The sequence below is a fragment of the Chrysemys picta genome, chromosome 10 (genome assembly GCF_011386835.1).
Source record: "Chrysemys picta bellii isolate R12L10 chromosome 10, ASM1138683v2, whole genome shotgun sequence".
Classification (NCBI taxonomy): Eukaryota; Metazoa; Chordata; order Testudines; family Emydidae; genus Chrysemys; species Chrysemys picta.
Window position 1 is genome coordinate 2,897,982 of NC_088800.1, and position 19,401 is coordinate 2,917,382.

Genomic DNA, 19,401 nt, shown 5'->3' on the forward strand with positions numbered 1-19,401 from the left:
GTGGGTGGCATCGCCGGGGTCCCGGGGCGCGCGAGCGGAGCGGAGCAGGGGGGATCCAGCAGCCGCCGCTCCTCCGGAGCATGTGTTCGCCGCCACGCTCCGGCTCCCGGCGGCCGGGCGTCCCCGCGGCTTGAACCCGCCGGCGAGGAGCCCTGCTGGGCAGCGGAGTTATGGGGCCGGCGAGGCGCTGACCGGACGCCCGGGAGAGGAGCCGCAGCAGCGCCCGAGCGGAGCCCGGGAAGGGGCCTGGCTTTGCCCCCCAGCGGGATTGGGGCTGTGCTCGGCGGCGAGCAGCGGGGCTGGACCGGGCGGAGAGCGGCGGGCTGCAGCCCCGCGGGCTGAGGAGCGGCGGAGCCCGGGTCGCCTCGCCGGGGGCCGGAGCCCGCAGACCCCCGCGGGGGAAGCAGGGAGGGGCGGGCGAGCAGGATGCCCCGGAGCGGCCGCTGCCCCGCGCCCCCCGCCATGTGCGTCTTTCGCCCGAGGGGAGCCCGGCTCCTGCGCCCGGGGCCGGCGAGCCTGCCCGCCTGCTAGGCGCCCCGAGCTCGCCCCGCCCGGGACTTCGCTCCTTCCTTTGTTCCAGTTTTGGCCCCTCCGGGGCAGCTTCGTGGCCGGGCTCGCCTGAGAGCAGACGCCGCTTGGGGCCGGTGGGGGGGTGACCTGGTGGCCGGTGATCTCCTGCGATGTACCCCCAAGGCAGGCACCCGGTAAGTCCTCGCGGCCCCCGGGCGTTTCCCTGCTCCCCCCACCCGGGATCTTTCCGTGGGGGTGGGGGAGGGGCGGGGGTGTCCATCTGCCCGTGCATCGCCCTGGTGCTCGTGCTCCCCTGGGACCGGCGCGAGCCCCCGGCTCCGCGTCTCCAACCAGGGGAAGGCGATCCAGCCGGGGAAACTTCAGGGGTGGCGGTGGGGGGGGATCTCAGACCCCTGCTGGAGCCTGGTCATTTTTGGGGGGAAGGGGTGTCTCCTCCCGGTCTGTAAACGGCTTGTTTTCTTCCCGGTGCGTCTCTGTGTCCCCCTAGGCTCCCCACCAGCCTGGGCAGCCGGGCTTCAAATTCACGGTGGCTGAATCCTGCGATCGGATTAAGGATGAATTCCAGTTTTTGCAAGCCCAGTATCACAGGTAACTCTCTCTGGTCTGCCGGCCTCCCTCCCCTGCCTAACAAAGGTTAAATGTTTAATGACCGATTTTAAGTGCGCACTAGAGCAGGTATTAAAATGTCTTTAGAAGAACAATTTATGGCTCTGTGTGGACGAGCATCAATCGCCAGCCCGGGCTCCTTTTGTTCCTCCCTGTTTGTCATTTCGGAACTGCCCCAGTTTTTAACCCTCTGCCTCCTGGGCTCATCGGAAATGCTCTAGTAACCCCTCCAAGTCCCTGCTGGCTGGAGCCTTTATTTGTCACTAGGGGGTCCCCCCTTTGATCCATTCCAGGAACCCTCCCCCACCACCCGCAAGGTTCCTGCTTTGCCATGAGGAATCACCCAGAAAAATAATTACCCCCTTACTCTGCTGAAATTTCCCATCTTTCTAGCTTGCAAGACTTCTGCTAGCCTGCCCTTGATTGAGCGGAAACCTGGGAGTACTAAGGGGTAAATTTCAGGAGCTATTTAAAAAAAAAAAAAGAAAAAAAACCACCTACTGATCTCGGGTGGTGTGTTTCTAAGAAGTATTACTCAAGATGGTGTCTCTTCTCTCCCCTCCCCTCCCCCACTTGACTTGTCACTTCATCACTGCGGGATCTTAAACATATATTTATTCTGTTTTATCCTCTTAGTCTTAAAGTGGAGTATGATAAGCTTGCGAACGAAAAGACAGAAATGCAGCGCCATTATGTTATGGTAAGAGACTTTAATCAGATTTTGCATCAGGCTGCACATGGCATTCGCTGATAATGGAGCAGTTAAATGGGCCAGGCAGGGGGTGGTGGTGATGCGAGACCCTTAAAATGAATATTGCCCATTCAGAACAAGTTGTCTTCCTTCTGTGGCTTGCTTGGGGCTGGATGGTTCCTATCTCTAAACATTACAGCTGTCCTTTCAATGTTATCTGGCTGACTGGTTGTGAACCATCCTCTAAGGAGAGAAACAATACTTTTAGTGACCAGTCTTCCTGCCCTGTTTTGACAGGCGCTGATCATCTTGTGTCCTCCCTTTCTATTTACCAAATATCTGACTTGTGCCTGAGGACAGCAGACTTAAAAAGATTGGAAACCTAATACAAGTCTCCTGTTAACCCTCTCGCCTGACACCCTCAAAGAGGATTTTGAAGCATTTAGAGGCAGGAGTCCTGCTGACTCTTTATCACAAGAGTCCATGTTTGTATCCTTGCCTAGTTAAAACTTCAGCCCCCTGTAAGAACGCATTTTGCAACTTGCTGACCCTGGAGTGTTTGAACTAACTTCTGATGTTAGGAGACAGGGGTCAGACTGCTCCTTGTTTTGCCTGAGGCCAGAGAAGGCCTGTTACGACATCCTCTCTCCCAGTTGCTTTGAGGAAAGTGGATTCTTTTGTTGCTACAGAAATCTTTTCACTCTAGTTGCATTACAGGGGCAATAGGTGAGGTGATTCTTTTGATTTGTATTTCTAATCAATTTAGCGTGACCAGCCTTCATTTTCGAAGCATGTGGAAAGAGTACAGGCCCATTCTCTGACTCCAAAAGACAAAGTGCAGAAAGAACTTTTAAAGGAAAAAGTCTAAGATGTTTGCTAAACTGCAGCATATTAACTTTTCTATTCGTACATACTGGTCACATACGGCTCTGGGGAAAGGCTAGGCTGCTGTTCTGTTTCTTCTAACTAGCTTCTGGAGAGAAGATGAACGAAAAAGGAGTATTCTCTTGTTAAATGTGTGTCTGTTAAACCCTACATGCATGTAGCTATTACGTATGATTTAAAATGTCCTTGTCTAATATGCTTTAAGCACAGTTCTGCCCAGGAGGCTTTCCTGATAATGGTCTTATGCAAAATCAATGAAAAAAATCTTTTTTCTTTTTCTTTTTTCAGTACTACGAAATGTCCTATGGTTTGAATATTGAAATGCACAAACAGGTGAGTGATTCTCTTCCATATCCTGTCTCCCTTCCCTGAACCATGAAAATGAACTCTTGATTTTGATAAATAAAAGCTCACTGCTCAAATGGTTGGTGTTACACCCAGTGTGGAGCTGTTGACCATGAGTGTATATATGAAATTGAGTTGATGGAAGTCCAACATTTTTTGTATATGTTAGGGAAGAGTTCAGATTGTTTTTAATTGTTTACAAGGAGAGATGAAAGTAATGCTGTGAACTTCTTGTATGAGATGCAAACCTGGATTAGTCCATCTTGTGTATATGATTAAAGATGAAAAACACAGCTAATTAATACAGATTTGATTGTTGGTGCAACTCAGCATTCTTTAAGGTCATACTTCTAATTAATACAGCACTGGAATGTATGACTTCAGAACAAATTGTCTTGTAGGATTTTAGCAGCCACTGCAATGTGGCTCAACGCCATGTTTTACATCCTACATCTGGAAGGTGAAGAAATGTTTGCAACTTTTGTCTGCTCTAATGTATAATTTGCCTAAAGGAAAACATGAAGGACTGTTGCAGAATGTGATGTGCTACCTTGATAAGATTAAAGCTAAAGAGCCTAAAGGCTGGGCACAGGATGGTAAAACTTAAAGGAATGAAGTTATTATTGAGATTAGACCTGATTATTTGTGTTGCTGCTGCTTATTGGTTTTAAAAGTAGTTCTAAGAACTTAAGATAGATATAAGGTGACATCATCTTTGCAATTCATGAATCAAACCAATTTGACTCAGTGTTTTTGTTACTAGCAATGTAAATCGTATTGACACTCTCCTAAATAACAAGGTACTGCTAGCAGACTAGATTCAAAACATGTTATTTAAATACACAGTGCTACGTGCCTTATTATTGATATCTTTTCTCCTCTTCAGTTCATACAGACTTGCTAGGTATATATAATTATTTAAACAGTGACACAAATAATTAACATTGTGTTTAGTCTTGCAAGATTTCTTCTTCCCATGCCGACTATCCATACTTTTTTTCCTTTTGCTGCTTCCCCTCTGACAGGATCATTGCCTAGGATTACAGGCCTGTTTTGATAGTTTATAGCTTTCTCACAGATGAATGCATGAAGATTAGCTAGTATAGCTAAGTGTCCTCTTGTTTGGATAGTGACCTGTGTAGGGGGAAATGCAAAGACCTGTGAGATTGTTCAGATTGACCTAGTGGTTGGGTGCTTTGGGAGAACCTATAGCATTTTCTGGCTTGATAAAGCCAGAGAGACCTGCAAGGAAAGAGTTTCCACGTTGATCTCTTTGGGTGATAGTCACCTTTTGGTGCAGTTATATCCCATTGCTAATGGGAGTTGTATGCCTCTGTCAAGAGGGCAATAGACCCTGAACATTTTTATTAGAATACGTTTAGGGACATAGAACAAAACAAAATGTGCTGCTTTTATTACAGGATATGTTTTACCCCTACAACTTACGCTAGAATTCTTTTCCTCTTTTTGGAAATCTGTGACGTATGCAGTGACATAAAATGAAATGTACCTTCTTGAGCAGCGTTTAGTGAGGCAAACTCTGAGGTGTTCATCCTGGCGATTCTCTTTAAAATGCCTAGTGGCAGAGCAGTAGGGTGGAGTTGGTGTATGTTGCTAGACTACCCTTTTCTGTAACATTGCGAGCTGTGTGACAGTTTGTGTTTTTGTGAGAGTGTAAAAGACCCTCTTCCCTTTGGTGGAATTTTGCATAGTGGTGCTATTCCAGTGCAACAATGTTAGTTATGTACAAGTGTTTACATCTTGGGGCACTGTTCAAAAACACCAAACCCTAACAGGATAGCCTGGGTGGATCTGGTGTTCCCTGTCTTGCATTCCACCATTTTAAAGGACTAAATAAGAATATTCTTCAAATGGTTCCTGAGTGGAACCTTTCCTGGCTGCTTTCATCGTCACTGGTGCGGTATGCGCAGTACCTTATATTAGAATTGGGGAGGCTCTCTGAGATGAAGCTGTTTTTGTTGTTTGATTGCCAATGGTGTGCTTGATGCTGCAGAAAAACAGAGCCACCATCCCTGTCTTAGCAGCTGAAATGAAGGTATAGTCTGTTTTCTGAATCTCAGAATTGGGTGAAATGAGCAAAGAAGACAAGGGGGAGGGAGGGCATGAGAACTCAGGAGAGAAGAGCAAGTATAATCTAAAAGGGTTTGCCACTCTTCCTAACTGCAAGGGCTTTACAAAATAAATCCTACACTAATTGCAGTGTGGGTCCTGGGTGCATCTGGCTGAGGGTGGCTAGTCCTGAACAAACAAGTTTATCAGCTGACCTGTTTAGCGGTTGACTTGTGTTTATCTGCACACAATCAAGTAGACTGGAGTGCTTGAATTATTCATGCAGTGTCCTGCCCTCCAGACTTGACTGCTTGTGATTACATCTGCCTGAGACAAACACTGATGGATACTTCATCTTTAAGCAAAAGGGGATTGCCTGTCTGTAGGCTTATATAACAGATTATCTCTTCTACATTGAATATTAAAAGTGTGTGTGTTTTTTCTCTTTACCAAATCACAAAGAGAAGTAAGAATAAAGGTGATTTCATGAATGACTCCATAGGCTATATCCGAGGAATTATGTATGAAGTGACAACTCACTCTATTGCATATGATTCAGGGAATTACTCCTAGTATCTGCCACAATCTTTTGTGGTAAGTGCTATGTTACCCAAATTCAGTCTTCTTAAATACAAGTTTTCTCTGCATAGTATTTAAATATATATTTGCTGCCTAGACAGTTTTTTGAGGCTTTTTTTCTTTCCAACGTCGATTTTTGCATTGCATCCATTTATTGGTCCTATTTTGCTTTTTATCATCTAGAAAGATTTGGATGAAATAATCTAATTGAATAATCCAGAAAAGCAACTAATCATGTGTTGGGAGACAAAACCCCTTGTGGTGAATACTGCTAGTTTCTAGTTTTGATGGCTAAGAGCTCAGCACATAAGGATTTCTTGTTTTTTTAGAGTTAAACTAAAACTTTGGCCTTGGAACACATTTAAACCATATTGACACTTTCATGAGAGAATCCTGCTTCTTCTGGAATATTCCAAGAACAGGGTATACTTTATCATTCTTGTTAGCAAGGCGTGCCAGATAATAACTCGTTAAACACTTGAGAAGCCAAGTAACTGCTTATTATGATACTTTCTGACATCTTAAGGTAGAAACAAATCGTTTCCAGCTATTTTAACCCTTAGTGACAGCTGGCTCATGAATTCCCACCTTTAACTCCTGTTGTTTTCTGTATTAATGTCAGGAATCCTGGCAGCAGATCAAAAGATACCTGTTCTGAACTTTATTCCCTAAAGTAGCCTTGTTTGCCTTCTGCTGTTGCTGGTTGTGGCTCGCCCCTCCACACCCCCTCCCTGATTTAATTCTCATCAGTGAAGCTCTCCACTTTGCTAATAATGATAGCAGCCGCAAATAGCTTTCAACATGCCATTGACAGCCTGTTTGGAGAGAGCACTTGAAATAGTGCTAGACAGCTGAAAGTACCCATAATTGTGTACCAGAGTGAGAACCACACTGCTTAAGGACCTTATTTTCATGTGCTTAAAGAGACAATATCCTGGTTTCAACAAATGCCTCTAGTGCTTCGCGGGCAGTATTTATTCACCCCTCCCTTTTTGAGGAAGGTTTCATGGGGTGGGAGGGCACAGATAGCAACAAAAATCCCTGATTACCAAAGCAAATGATATAAAATCAGACCAATCTGAATGGTACGTTATGGGTAATTGAGAGTGTTTGTGAAGCGACACCTTTCCTTTCAGTAAAGGTAAAAACGTGGCTACCCTTAAACCGGAGAACCTCCAAGTTTAGATGGGAGTTTGAAAGATCATTTAGTAAGACTTTGTCTTTTCATGTGCATATCTTTTTGTCTCCCTTTTTTTTTGTTAGTCGCTGAATAGCGTTGGGGCCATGTTACCGCGTGGCCAGCAGAGCATATCGCGAGAGACTACCCTAGTAATCCGTGGAGTTCAGAGTTTAAACACCAGGTTGAAATCGGCTATGGAAAAAGCGAATATTTTGGCAAAATTGTGACTGATAAAAGAAAATGGACTGAATTCTGCCCTCAGTTGTACATATGACCTCCCCCCACAGCCCCTATTGAATTCAGTGAGGGACCTTTGGTGTACAAGATAAGAATTTGGTTTTTATTCCTTTGCCAAACTCGAGCCAAAAGAGCTTATTTTTGGCAGACCTGTTTGAACCTCCTTACAGTGATTTAGGCTTAAAGTGCCTCCCATCAATGTACAGGGGGTGTTGCACACTCAGATATATGGAGTAATGCATTCAGGTGCTTGCTAGGGTGGCGTGTTCTGAACGTACTTGAACACAGGTTTGAAAAATGGCTACTGGGCATGCACATTAGCTGCTTTTCATAACTCTTTATTTAAGTATCAAAATTCCACGCGGCGTGCTCCTCCCCGGGGCAACTCCATTGACAGCAGCAGACCTACCCACCCCAAGGATGAATTTGATCCAGTATTTATAGTATCCTCAATCCTATCCCTTTCCAGTCAGAGTTTTTGCCATAAGATGCGAAGTGATGTTGTCTGTTCTGGAGGAGAGTCGGCTGTGATGTTGGAACGGCCCGGCTTGGGTGCCTTCACTGGCTGCGTGTTGCTAACCTGTTATATTCTTACAGAAAATTGAGGCTAATTGACTTGGTGCTGTGACTGTTTATATGCCAGTTGGCAAACCAGTTGCACTGCGGTTGTTTGGGTTGTGGCCGTGGTTGGCTTTGAAGGTGTGTCGTGGGGTGCTCTGACGTTCTATGTACTGACGCAGGCTGTGCTCTAAGATTTCAAGTGGGTATCTGTGGGTGGTCAAGCCAGCGCAAGGTTAGACCGTTAGAAATGCAGCTGCACAGACAATACTCCACAGCCCATGACATCGTTTGTCCTCAGCCAGTTTTGGCTTTTGAGTTTTTTAGTTTGCGTCTTAAGTCAGTTTATGGGAGACCTTCAGTGTTTCAAATCGAGTTCCACGTATTTCCTATGATAAAGTGATTCGTATTTTTTAAACTTCACTCTGTCGTGTCCATTTCTGAAGGTGGAGCAGTAGATGGATGTGTCTGAAACAAGAGCAATTGCTGCTGTGCAGGGTTAAAATCCCTTAATGCAGTAGCAGCAGACCCTGCTCTCTCCAAACTATTTTCACTGTTATGGCCTGTCTGTGTCCTAGAGTGCTGTGGGTTCTGGTAGCCCAGCGGGAATAGCTGTTCTGTTCAGAGCGGGCGACTGTAGCCGCCCCTGAGGCTAAAGCATACTGATAGCAGGGCTGGCTGTGTTCTTGATGGGGCAGGATTTATAACTTGTGCAAATGTTCTCCTTCCTTCGCGGCTCCAGCAACCCCTGCCCTGACTAGAACCCCAAACCAGAGACGGGACTTGTGTAGGGCTGGGGAGAATTCATTAAGATTCAAGACTTGCCTGTCTCCTTGCCCTTTTTTAACAAGCAGTTTGGATTTGTCTCTGGCATTTTACAGTACAGCCCCATGTGAACTTCCATATACACATTTCCCCCTTCTGCTCCCACCCACGCTCCCAGCCCTTCCTTCTGCTTCGTCTCCCTCAAGTCAGATGAGGCTCCGCAGGGCTCGGCTGCACACAGAGGCTCTCCCCTCCTCTGGCAGCACTGGGCCCCATCCTCCTCTGCTCCCCCTCCCCCTAGAGCCAGGCTACGTGGGAGCTGGTGGCTGGTTCGAGGAGTGGCAGGGGTATGTCCCCTAAGGAGAGGGGCCTGGAGAGGAAGGAGCCCAGCCTCCGTGCTGTGAAGGATGTAGTGGCTCAAGGCCTGCACTCCTCTTCTCTTGGGAACCGTGTATCAGCGTGGTGCCCCCTCCCTCAAGCTTCTGTCCCCGGAAAGGGCAGTAGAGCTTGGGCCCCAGCCTTTCTGTGCAAGGGCAGCAATGACTTGCGGTGAACCTGGTGTCTGGATTGCACCCCGAAAAACTCACTCCGCGGGTAGCCGTGCCAGTGTCCGGCCTGCCTCCCCCTGCGGCAGGCTCTTGGAGGATGTGATTCGGGGTCAGCTGGATGGAGTTCTGTGTGGTTCCTGTAAATGTGTGCTGGATCCCGGGGTGAGGCTTAAACTCCCCTTTGCGTTGCCCTGATCCTTTTGGTAACTGGGCACCGTGTGAAAGCTTCACCTTAGCCCAGGCTGCAGTGGCTACAGGGTTGCAGAAGATTGCTGTAGCACAAGCGTCTGACTATGCTTCCCCCACCTCCAGTCGCGTCTCTCTCGCCTGCACCAGCAAAGCAAAGTGCTGTGGCGCGTGGCTCAGACTCGCCACTGGCACAAGCCGTGGTGGGGCAGGGCCTCTTTACCCCAGCAGTGACTCTGGCCCTGCACACGTAGCGATCACTCATCTGTGGCTGAAACGCAGCTGTCGCTCCGCAATGCTGAGCTGGCGTTCTCAGAAGTGAAGAATAACAGCTCCAGTCAAGACTGCAGAGGAAGGTGGCTTTTTTTTTTTTTTTTTTTTTGGACGGAGTTTTAACTACCCAAACTAGGATCTGGTCTGAATGGAAAACGCAATGGGCTATGAAACGACCACATGCGGTCAGGTCCTGGATGGATACCTCTGGAAAGCGCACAACCCACGCCACTTTGGCTGCACTGTCTGAGGTCTCCCAACGAAGATCAGATCAGACCCTCCAGCGCCTGTCTTAGCTAGTGCGACCACAGCCCAAGGTCATGTGACTGCAGGCAAGTACTACCGTGGGCTGAAAATCAAGACAGTCTCTTTCTCTGTGAGTCCTGCTAACTTTGTTGGCACACTGGTTAATCCTCCCTCCCCCCCCCCCTATCTTTTTCTAACAAAAGGGCTGTATGGAAGGCCATGAAGCTGCAGTCAGGCGTGGAAGCCGGGGAGAGCTGCCCTGACAAAGTGTCTTAGACTTGCTGCGACTCAAGACTCTTTAGCAGCTGACACGTCTGTCTCTCTTTCCTCCCCCACTCTCCCCCAACCACGCCCACCTGCCCTGCAAAAACCCAGGTCCTTTTTATCCAGCGTTAATTTGTGGAGCCGATCAGATTGGCAGCCCGAAAACTCATCGTAATGACCTGCCTTGGCATGGGTAATATGGTTTTACAGCCTGTTGCGGTCAAGCAAAGGCGTAATTTGCATAATGTTCTGAGGGGATTAGGTTGTTGAGGTTGCCATGGCAATCTAACGGAGATGAATTGAGATTTTTCTTGGCAGGAATTGCCCGGTGGCACTCGGGGGAGGGCTCCGTTGCTTTGGAGGGGAGTTGATGAATGGGTAGTGATACTGGGAAGGTGTAATGCATGAAACCGTACCCTGTTCTAGGCCAGCCAGTGCTCCCCTTTAGACCCCTATTCAACCTGAACGGGGACAAACAGCGTTTAATATGCTTGGGAACTGCAAAATTAAAGTGAACAAATATTTAAAGATTATGGAATCTTATGTTAACAGGAAACCTAGCAGTCGTAAACAGAACATTTCTACAGATACTAGTTTTCTTGTTTTTTTTTTTTTCCTCTCTAAATTCCACAAGGAAATTGTCCTTTTTTTTAAAAACAGAACCTAAGTTTGGTTCCCAAATACTTGCTGGAAGTTTAAGCAAAACTTGATTTTTAAAGTACTGGTAATAGCAAAAACAAAACAAAACCAAGCTCTGAAGTAGCTCTGAGTGAAAGCAAGTGTCTCCTTCTTTCTCCTATACAATGCCCTCTTTGAGAATTGGGTGAAACTGTGAGGGGTTCTTTATTTTGCACAGAGATGACCTTGCAGTAACACTACCGGCATATGACCAGAGAGGTATCTCTTCCCGCCTGCAGTGAACAGTTGGGTCCATGTCAAATGAGGACCCTGGGCTATAGGATTTGTTAGGGCCAGGAAAAACAAAACCGGACCTGCCCCCGAGAAGTAATCACACCGAAAAGAGCAATACATCTAGTGCTCGTTTCAGGAAGAGTACAATATGCTTCATTCGAAGGCATAAATATTTAATGGAGTTGTAGTTTATAATTTGATCAATAGGCCAATGCTAAAAGGGTCTTTAAAGAGGCTTACCCATCACAGCAATTTGTGATCTAAGCGGAAACCTTGCTGCAAGGCCCCACGGTTGTTATCCGCAGTACGACCGCCGCTGCAAAGTAAAACATGCGCTCCCTTTCTGATTGAACCCCACGGAGTGCAACGCAGGGCAATGGAGAGGCTGCCCAGAAGAGTGTAAAATGTCACCTCACTGGTAATGTCACTCTTCTGCGTATTGCGCTGTACACCGCATACAGTACACCTCAGAGTTACGAACTGACCAGTCAACCACACCCCTCCTTTGGAACCGGGAGTATGCAATCAGGACGTAGTGGAGACAAAAAAAATGCAAATACAGTACAGTACTGGATTAAACATAAACTACTAATAAAAAGGGAAAGCGGCATTTTTCTTCTGCGTAGTAAAGTTTCAAAGCTGCATTAAGTCAATGTTGAGTTATAAACTTTTGAAAGAACTTTTTGTTCAGAGTTACGAACATTTCACAGTTACGAGCAACCTCCATTCCTGAGGTCTTCGTAACTCTGAGGTTCTAACATATGAACCTTGTCCTGGCATCGCTTTTGTAACAAGAACCAAGATAACCAACCGCTAGGGAAGGTGGGGCAGGTTAGTTAGAGGAGAGGGGATGGAGAGCCAAGACTTACGAGTTCTAGTCGCAGCTCTGCCTTTGGATAGTTTTCTTGCTTTGGGCTAATTGCTTACACTTCCGAGACTCCCTTTACCGTCTGTAAACTGGCCATAATCTCCCTCCCCATCAGGATGGTGCAAGGCTCAATGTTTGCAAAGTGCTGGGGAATCTTTGAGTGAAAGGTGCAAAGTTATTTCAGATTAGTCAACTGAAATCACAGGTGCTTACACATTTAAAAGTTCAGTAGATACAGAACCTCTTTGGGGCAGGGACTGCCTGTTGGGTTTGTGCAGTGCCTAGGGCAATTGTAATACAAATAGATAACAATAGAACTGACAATGTTGGAAACTTCAGTGGACAGGCTGCTAGACAATGTGTTGTCAAGCCATTGGTAATGTACTTGTATGTACAGGCTTCAGAATGTAGTAACTTCAAGAGGTTTATTATGATTCAAAACAAAGAGCCAAGGAGCAGTGAAGACCTCTGAAAGAGCTAGTAAAAGCATAGGATGCAATCCGATCAGTAAGGCTTTTCAGAAATGTCACTATGGATTTGGAAGTATACAATGGTGATGCCAAAAAAAGGTTGACTTTTTTGAAGGGCGGGGGGGAGAACAGTGTTAGTAAAATTATTTGCATGGGGGCGGGGAACAATGGTTTGTAAGAACTTCTCCTTGAGACAATTTCACCAGCAGTCATGGGGTATATAGTTACTTCCTGGCTCTTTGGAAAGGAAAGAAGGACCTATGTTAAAATGACACGAGTCTCTCTAAACATCGGCCTGCTGTAATAATCTTCCTTGATTTTACTCAGACTCTGGGTGCAGCAACTTAACTAGCAATGGCCTGTCCTAATGATTCCTGCAAACCATTGCCTTCATCTGTAAAATTGTTGCCCAACTACTCTGTGTGTGTGTGTGTGGGTTGTTGTTTTTTTTTCTTCCCCATACGAAATATTTTGGAAGTTGTTTAACTGAAATATCTCTGTTCAAAGTATGTTAAAAATTGAGGGAGCCCAGAATTCAAATATATGCCCCTTTAATATTGTTGTGAAGCTATCAACTCTAATCACCAATCTATTAGAAGTCTTTGAAGGTGCCAACAAGCATGTGGACAAGGGTGATCCAGGGGATCGAGTGTACTTGGATTTTCAGAAAGCCTTTGACAAGGTCTCTAGCCAATGGCTCTTAAGCAAAGTAAGCAGTCATGGGATAAGAGGGAAGGTCCTGTCATGGATCAGTGACTGGTTAAAAGATAGGAAGCAAAGGGTGGGAATAAATGGTCAGTTTTCACAATGGAAAGCGGTAAACACAGGGTCCCTGAAAGATTTATACTGGGACCTGTGCTGTTCAACATATTCCTTAATGATCTGGTAAAGGGAATAACAGTGAAGTGGCAAAGTTTGCAGATGATACAAAATGATTCAAGGTAGTTAAGTCCAAAGCTAATTGTGAAGACTTACAAAGGGATCTCACAAAAGTGGGTGACTGGGCAAGAATATAGCAGATGAAATTCAGTGTTAAGTGCAAAGTAATGCACGTTGGAAAACACAATTCCAACTATATATATCTATATCGATATATAAATAAAATAAAATGATGGGGGTCTAAAGTAGCTGTTACCACCCATGATGGGGGTCTAAAGTAGCTGTTACCACCCAAGACAAAACTCTTGGTGTCATCCTTGGTAGTTCTCTGCAAACTTCAGCCCAGTGCACAGCAGCGATCAAAAGGGCTAATAAAATGTTAGGAACTATTAGGAAAGGGATAGAAAATAAGACAGAAAATATCACAATGCCACCCACACCTTGAATACTGTGTCAATTTCTGCTTGCCCAATCATAAAAAGGATATAGTGAAATTGGAAAAGCTTCAGAGAAGGGCAACAGAAACGAGCAAGGGCATGGAATAGCTTCCACAGGAGGAGAGACTGAAAAGACTAGAGCTGGTCAGTTGAGAAAAGAGACGATTAAGGCGCTATGATAGAGGGCTATAAAATCGTGACTCGTGTGGAGAAAGTGAATAGAGAAGTGTTATTTACCCCTTCCCACAATACAAGAACCAGGGGTCACCCGATGCAATGAATAGGCAGCAGGTTTAATACAAATAAGAGGAAGTGTTTCTGCACACAAGGCACAACTAACCTGTGGAACTCATTGCCTTGGGACTTACGATGGCACAAAGTATAACTGGGTTAAAAAGAGCTAGATAAGTTCCTGGAGGATAGGTCCATCAATGGCTGTTAGCCAAGATGGTCAGGGATGTAACCCCATGCTCGGGGTGACTGCCAGGAGCCGGAAGGGTAAAACTGGTGGATCTCTCCAAAATTGCCCTGTTCCATGTACTCCTTTGGAAGCTCCGGTGCTGGGCACTCTTGGAGACCTGATACTGGGGCTAGATGGACTATTGGCCTGATCCACTCTAGCAGTTATGTTGTTAAACTGCTATTTTAAGTGCTTAGATACTACATGGCTGAGTGCTCTAGAAAAGCGTTTGCTAGATGGAAGGTACAGTGCAGTTTCAGGGGGGGATGGTGAGTTTTCTGGAAAACAGATTCCTGTTTGCCTTCATGTTGCTTTCTAACAGGGGAGGTATTTTCTGGCCATCTTGTTGCTAATGTAGCAGCTTGCTGAGGAGAGGGTGGCGGGGAGGGGGAGATGCAGGTTGACCTCATTAATCATTTCTGTTTTATTGATAACAAGCGGCTCTGAATTATCAAAAGGAATTTTTAAATGTTTGATCGTGTTCCAGTGTGCTTTCGACCAGCCTCCATTGTTGAAGCCGTATTTCTTGGATTCTTACTGATGTTCAGAGCGTGTTTAAGTTGGATCAAAAGCTGTTTTAACAGCTGTCTTAGTGGGCAAGGCTGTTGATATTAACCCTTGGAATACAGGGCTGCCCCCCCCCCTTTCAGTCTTAAAAAGAGCAGTTGTTTGGAGAACTCTCACGCCCCCTTTGGGTTTGAATGCTAATGTCTTAGTATGTGTGACTGACCGACATCAGTTTGCATTACTGTAAGCTCCCTTGGCCAGCAGGCACTGGGCTCGCTGCAGAGGCGGGCAGCCGGATCAGGGAAAGTGATCTCCTGTCCATCACCCTCCTGTGAATGGAATCCCATTCAGTCAACAGAAAGGATGGTGCCTTCAGCTGTGCCTGGTGTAAAAGTTGGGTGGGTGGACTAGGGAAAGGAGACGACGACTCTTCCTCAGGGCTGTGTTGTGGCTGTTTCAGAGCAGGCCACATGCCTGGTGGGTGGGTCTAATGCTGATGTATTTTCAGTGCCTAAATACGTGGGTGATCCTCTGCCTGGGCATTTATAATGTGTTCCTACTCTTAGTACATGAGTGCTTGACTGGCCTGCCACACATCCCTACGACTGGCATGTTGCTCATGAATACAGATTTCAAAAAGGACAAAGTCCCATTGGTTTTTCATAAAGAGCTGAGGATTCCAAGTGTCTGAGTCGCTATTGAAAATGGAAGTTAGATCTTTTTGAAAATTTTACCTGTAACTTTTTCCCCTGGACTGAAGCTGTCGTGGCAAAACCTACTTTCTTGAAACACCTTTAATGCGACGCTGCAACTATTCTGATATAGGGCTTTGGCGTCTCTTCCGTGCAGCCTTATGATCACACAAGATCCAGTGGTAGTTAAGTAGTCTATCATTTCTCCTTCACAACAAGGCCCTAAGTGTGAGACCCAGAAGCTGTGCTTGGTACAGGCACATAACTTTGGAAAGCTAATGCAACATTTGATTTACTTTCTGTTCCATAACGCCTTCACTTGGCATTGGACTGCCCTATAGCTAGGATTTCTCCTTTCTGGAGAGCTTAAAGTCTGTTATCTGTGTCTTAAACTGAGTCTACGGCCTACTTCTCAGCTATTCCAAGACCCAGTGCTTAAGGCTCCTTTACACTGCCAAATGTGGATGTACATTACATTCACTCTCACTTTAAGGTCCTCTTTCAATGGTAGAGTGGTGTACAGGGGTTTTAGTGAAGAATCAGGTCTATAATATTTAAGTTTAAAATATGAATTGCTGACTCATATGAAATCTAGGTTTTCACTTAACCTAAAACATTTTACTCAACAGAGATGTTGCAAAAACCACAATTTGACAGTGGGGAACATTATTATTAAACTTCTGAGTTATGTGGTCAGCTGACAGGTGCAAATGGTTTCGGGTTAAAGTTCTTGAATGTGATGCAAGTGCTGCAGAATTAACTAGAATGACTTTAAAAAACATTGTGGATGAAAGTTGAGATCAGGGTAAAATGTTGGTTGTTCACAGCACTACCTAAGGTTCACCATTGACTAACTACCTGTGCAGGGTTTGTATGTAAAGCTTTTCTTTAATTAAAGAAAGCCCGTAAAACTTGGAAATAAGTAGCGTGAATGCAATGTGATCTCAACAAGCTGTCATATGCAGATCTGAGCTGAGAATGCAGAATTCATTTTACCTTTGAAAGACATGAACTGTCGTAAGCAAATTTCTTCAAAAACTGCAGAAATGTTTAGATAGATCTTCAGAATTATGACAGGTTTCAGAGTAGCCGCCGTGTTAGTCTGTATCCGCAAAAAGAACAGGAGTACTTGTGGCACCTTAGAGACTAACACATTTATTAGTTATTTATTATAAATTTGTTAGTCTCTAAGGTGCCACAAGTACTCCTGTTCTTCAGAATTATGTTAATCAGCATAGCTCAAAGCCACCTCCACTTTGGAATTGTAGATAAGCTATCTGAATGCAACAGTGATCTTTTAAAGTTCCCTTTCAAATAAAGTTATAACCTAAAGTGAACAGATGAGTGGAGAATGTCGATTTATGAGTTGAGAAATGCCATGGTGATTAGATGCTTTGTTAGATGCCTAGATAAATGAACAAGGATCACAACTCCATGCTGGGATGAGGCTTAATTGCTAAAGTGTGAATAAAACCAAGTTGGTCTTTGTGCTACTTTACAACCTAGCTTATTTAAGTGTCTGTGTGACTGGGTTCCATAAACCTGTGGATGTTGCTGTCGCTTAAGTGATCTGCCAGCGTAACCACAATGTCCTTGCAGCAGCTGCAGGGAGATTGATATGAAACTAACACGTTAGGCTAATAAAATTTTTCACATGCTTCCTTGCTAATTTGGATAACATCAGTATTTTAACCATTTAGATTATTTTTCTTGAGACCATTGTGGTAAAAAATACAGACAGACATGAAACTGGTTCAGTTTATCCCAATCTTGTTTTGCATCTTTTAGCTCTTGTCAAGGAAGGGAATTCAAAATTTGCCAAATCAATAAATCATCATTTATTTCCTCCATGCACCTGGCATGAAAGATTTAGAGAAGGTATATTTGTGTGCTCTTGATGCCTCTTTAAAATTTGTTCCTTATGTGACGTGATCTATAGAAGGGGGGAGGAAAGGGGGGAAAATGGTTGGTTTTGGGGATGAAATTTTTTTTATTCTGAAAAGTCTTGCTTTGATTGTTTCTAAATGCTTTAATGTTTCTGACGTCCGCACAAGGTGATTTTTGTCTAAACTAAATGAGGTCTTTTCTTTTCCTTTTTTTAGACCGAGATTGCTAAAAGATTGAACACAATTCTAGCTCAAATCATGCCTTTTCTGTCACAAGAGGTAAGGGAATGGATGTGAATTGTTATTGTATGATTGTCTTCCGTTCACATAGCGCTGATATTGATGAGAACAATTTGGAAAGTCATCTTGGGCCAAGGAGAGGTTATGCTAGATGTGACCCACTCATGCTACAAGTCTTTAGACTCGGGTTCAAATTCTGACTCATGGCACAAGTGAAAAAGGTCTTGGACTTGTTTAACAGTTAGTTTTGCAATATGCGCAATCACAATGTGCCAAGACAGTCCGCCTCTGTTTAACAGAGGCCACGGATGCAGACACGGCAGACAATGCATGTGCATTGTCAGAGCAGTAAAAGGAAACTTGCATAGTGTCCAGCTCTGTTGTGTGCTGCTCAAAGCTTTTTGGGCCAATGCAACTCCCAGTGGAGCCAGAGAGTCTCTTCTGTTGATTTCAGAGGGAACTGAATCCAATTGGTCCTTAGCGCCTCATTTTCATGAGCAAACTCACCAAGTAAAGTGATGGCAGCTTGCTGATGCCTTTGCCCCTTGACTTGGCTGTCCAGGCTTTCTTTGATCTCTCTTTACATTCTCTGTTTGGAAACATTCCTTATTCTAACGTGCCTTTGAAATTTTGTTCCCTTAGCACCAACAGCAGGTTGCCCAGGCTGTTGAGCGTGCCAAGCAAGTGACAATGACAGAGCTGAATGCTATCATCGGGGTACGTGGACTTCCAAATCTGCCTCTCACCGTGTGTATACCCCTTTTATTCCTATCATTTACCATGACCAGAGACAACCCTGCACTTAGCTGGCTTTGAAGAATGGCAGCTTGCAAATATACTGACAATCAGGAATGTTTCTCTGAACCTTAGTCACTGCCAGAGGGCTGCACATTACAAATTGAAATTCCCAGTTTGATCAAGTAGGTCTTGGAATCAGAAAACGGATTCAGGGCATGGACCATGTGTCTGTAACCCAGTGCAGTGAGGCCCCGATCCTAAATGAGGTCTTTGAGCACTCCTGCAGTGCACGCTCTAAGTGTTGTAACTGACTTTAGAGGTGGGTTTAAACGGTGTGAGGTGCTGCCAATGTGATGAAAACATCTGTTCTTAGTGCTTCACTTTTTACTCTTCTTTCAAAGCCTCATCAGCCATGGGGAAAGGGACTGATTTCTCCTTTTAGCAGCTGGTGATAATGTTGCTGCTACAGATCAAATTACTGAGATCAGGCAAAATGCAAAATTTTTGTAAAAAATCTATATTTAAGCACAATATGGGAAACTAGCTAAACCTTTCTGAGATTTGGGGCTGTTCTTGATTGTTTTTTATTCTTTTAATTGGTCTGGATGTGTTAGCCCTTCTTCTGGCCACCTGAGATCCGGTATATCTCTGTTGTATTGTTTATGTGAAATGTGCCGTAAATATGATTGACTTGGTGTTCCATGCATTAAGTTACTCATGTAAATGTTCCGGGTGTTTATCACTAAGATCCCAAAAGTTGAACACTGCAATGGTTTTAATTGTTTCTAGCAGTGATAGAATTACCTTTGCCAATTGTTCTGCTTGATCCGGCCTCAAAATAGGCCTTACATTTGATGTACTTCAGGTATTTACTCAAAATCCTAACAGAATGTGCAGTAGTTGAGTACTACTATTCCATTCCCATCTGTAGACAGAGCCCTTGTGTCTGTTGGAGCTAGATGCACACAACCATGGAGTCAGTTAGAAGTCTGATTTTCAAAGAATAAACTCTAATACTTTTTTAAAAGTAATTATTCATGGTGCCCTCTTAAGCTAAAAGAAACTTCCCCCGAACTACTTTGTCATTTCCATTCTGCCAGCACTCAGTTCTTTCCATTGCTCTTAATGGAGCAGAGGCAAACCTGGCTTCTCCTCCCTGGTAATAGCCTCATCGTTGTTGTCTTGTGAACTGTCAATGTGGGACTCTCAATAATTGGTGTGTCCCCCAGGAAAACAGTGGCTCTCAAAACAGAGTCTGGATTGATGGTTTTAACTGGGTATTTGGCCCCCAAAATCTAAGGTAGATCAAAGCTTTGGCTCGGACTCCTTGACGTTATCCCTTGTGGGG

The 19,401-nt window shown here is 44.9% G+C and overlaps 1 protein-coding gene across 9 annotated transcripts in view; it reads left to right on the top strand.

The window, feature by feature from the left end:
• Positions 1–565: 565 nt before the first annotated feature.
• The window catches only part of TLE3 (TLE family member 3, transcriptional corepressor), a 47,460-nt gene continuing 28,624 nt past the window's right edge, over positions 566–19,401 (top strand). For 5 of the 9 annotated variants that reach the window (XM_005300687.5, XM_005300689.5, XM_005300688.5 and 2 more), the window contains exons 1-6: positions 566–704; positions 1,019–1,119; positions 1,774–1,837; positions 3,002–3,046; positions 17,292–17,354; positions 17,958–18,062. In XM_005300687.5, the coding sequence (XP_005300744.1) occupies positions 681–704; positions 1,019–1,119; positions 1,774–1,837; positions 3,002–3,046; positions 17,292–17,354; positions 17,958–18,062 (402 nt within the window). In that variant the 5' untranslated portion in view covers positions 566–680. The remainder of the gene's footprint in view (positions 705–1,018; positions 1,120–1,773; positions 1,838–3,001; positions 3,047–17,291; positions 17,355–17,957; positions 18,063–19,401) is intronic. The other 4 variants (XM_005300690.5, XM_005300692.5, XM_005300691.5 and 1 more) reach the window with 1 other exon arrangement.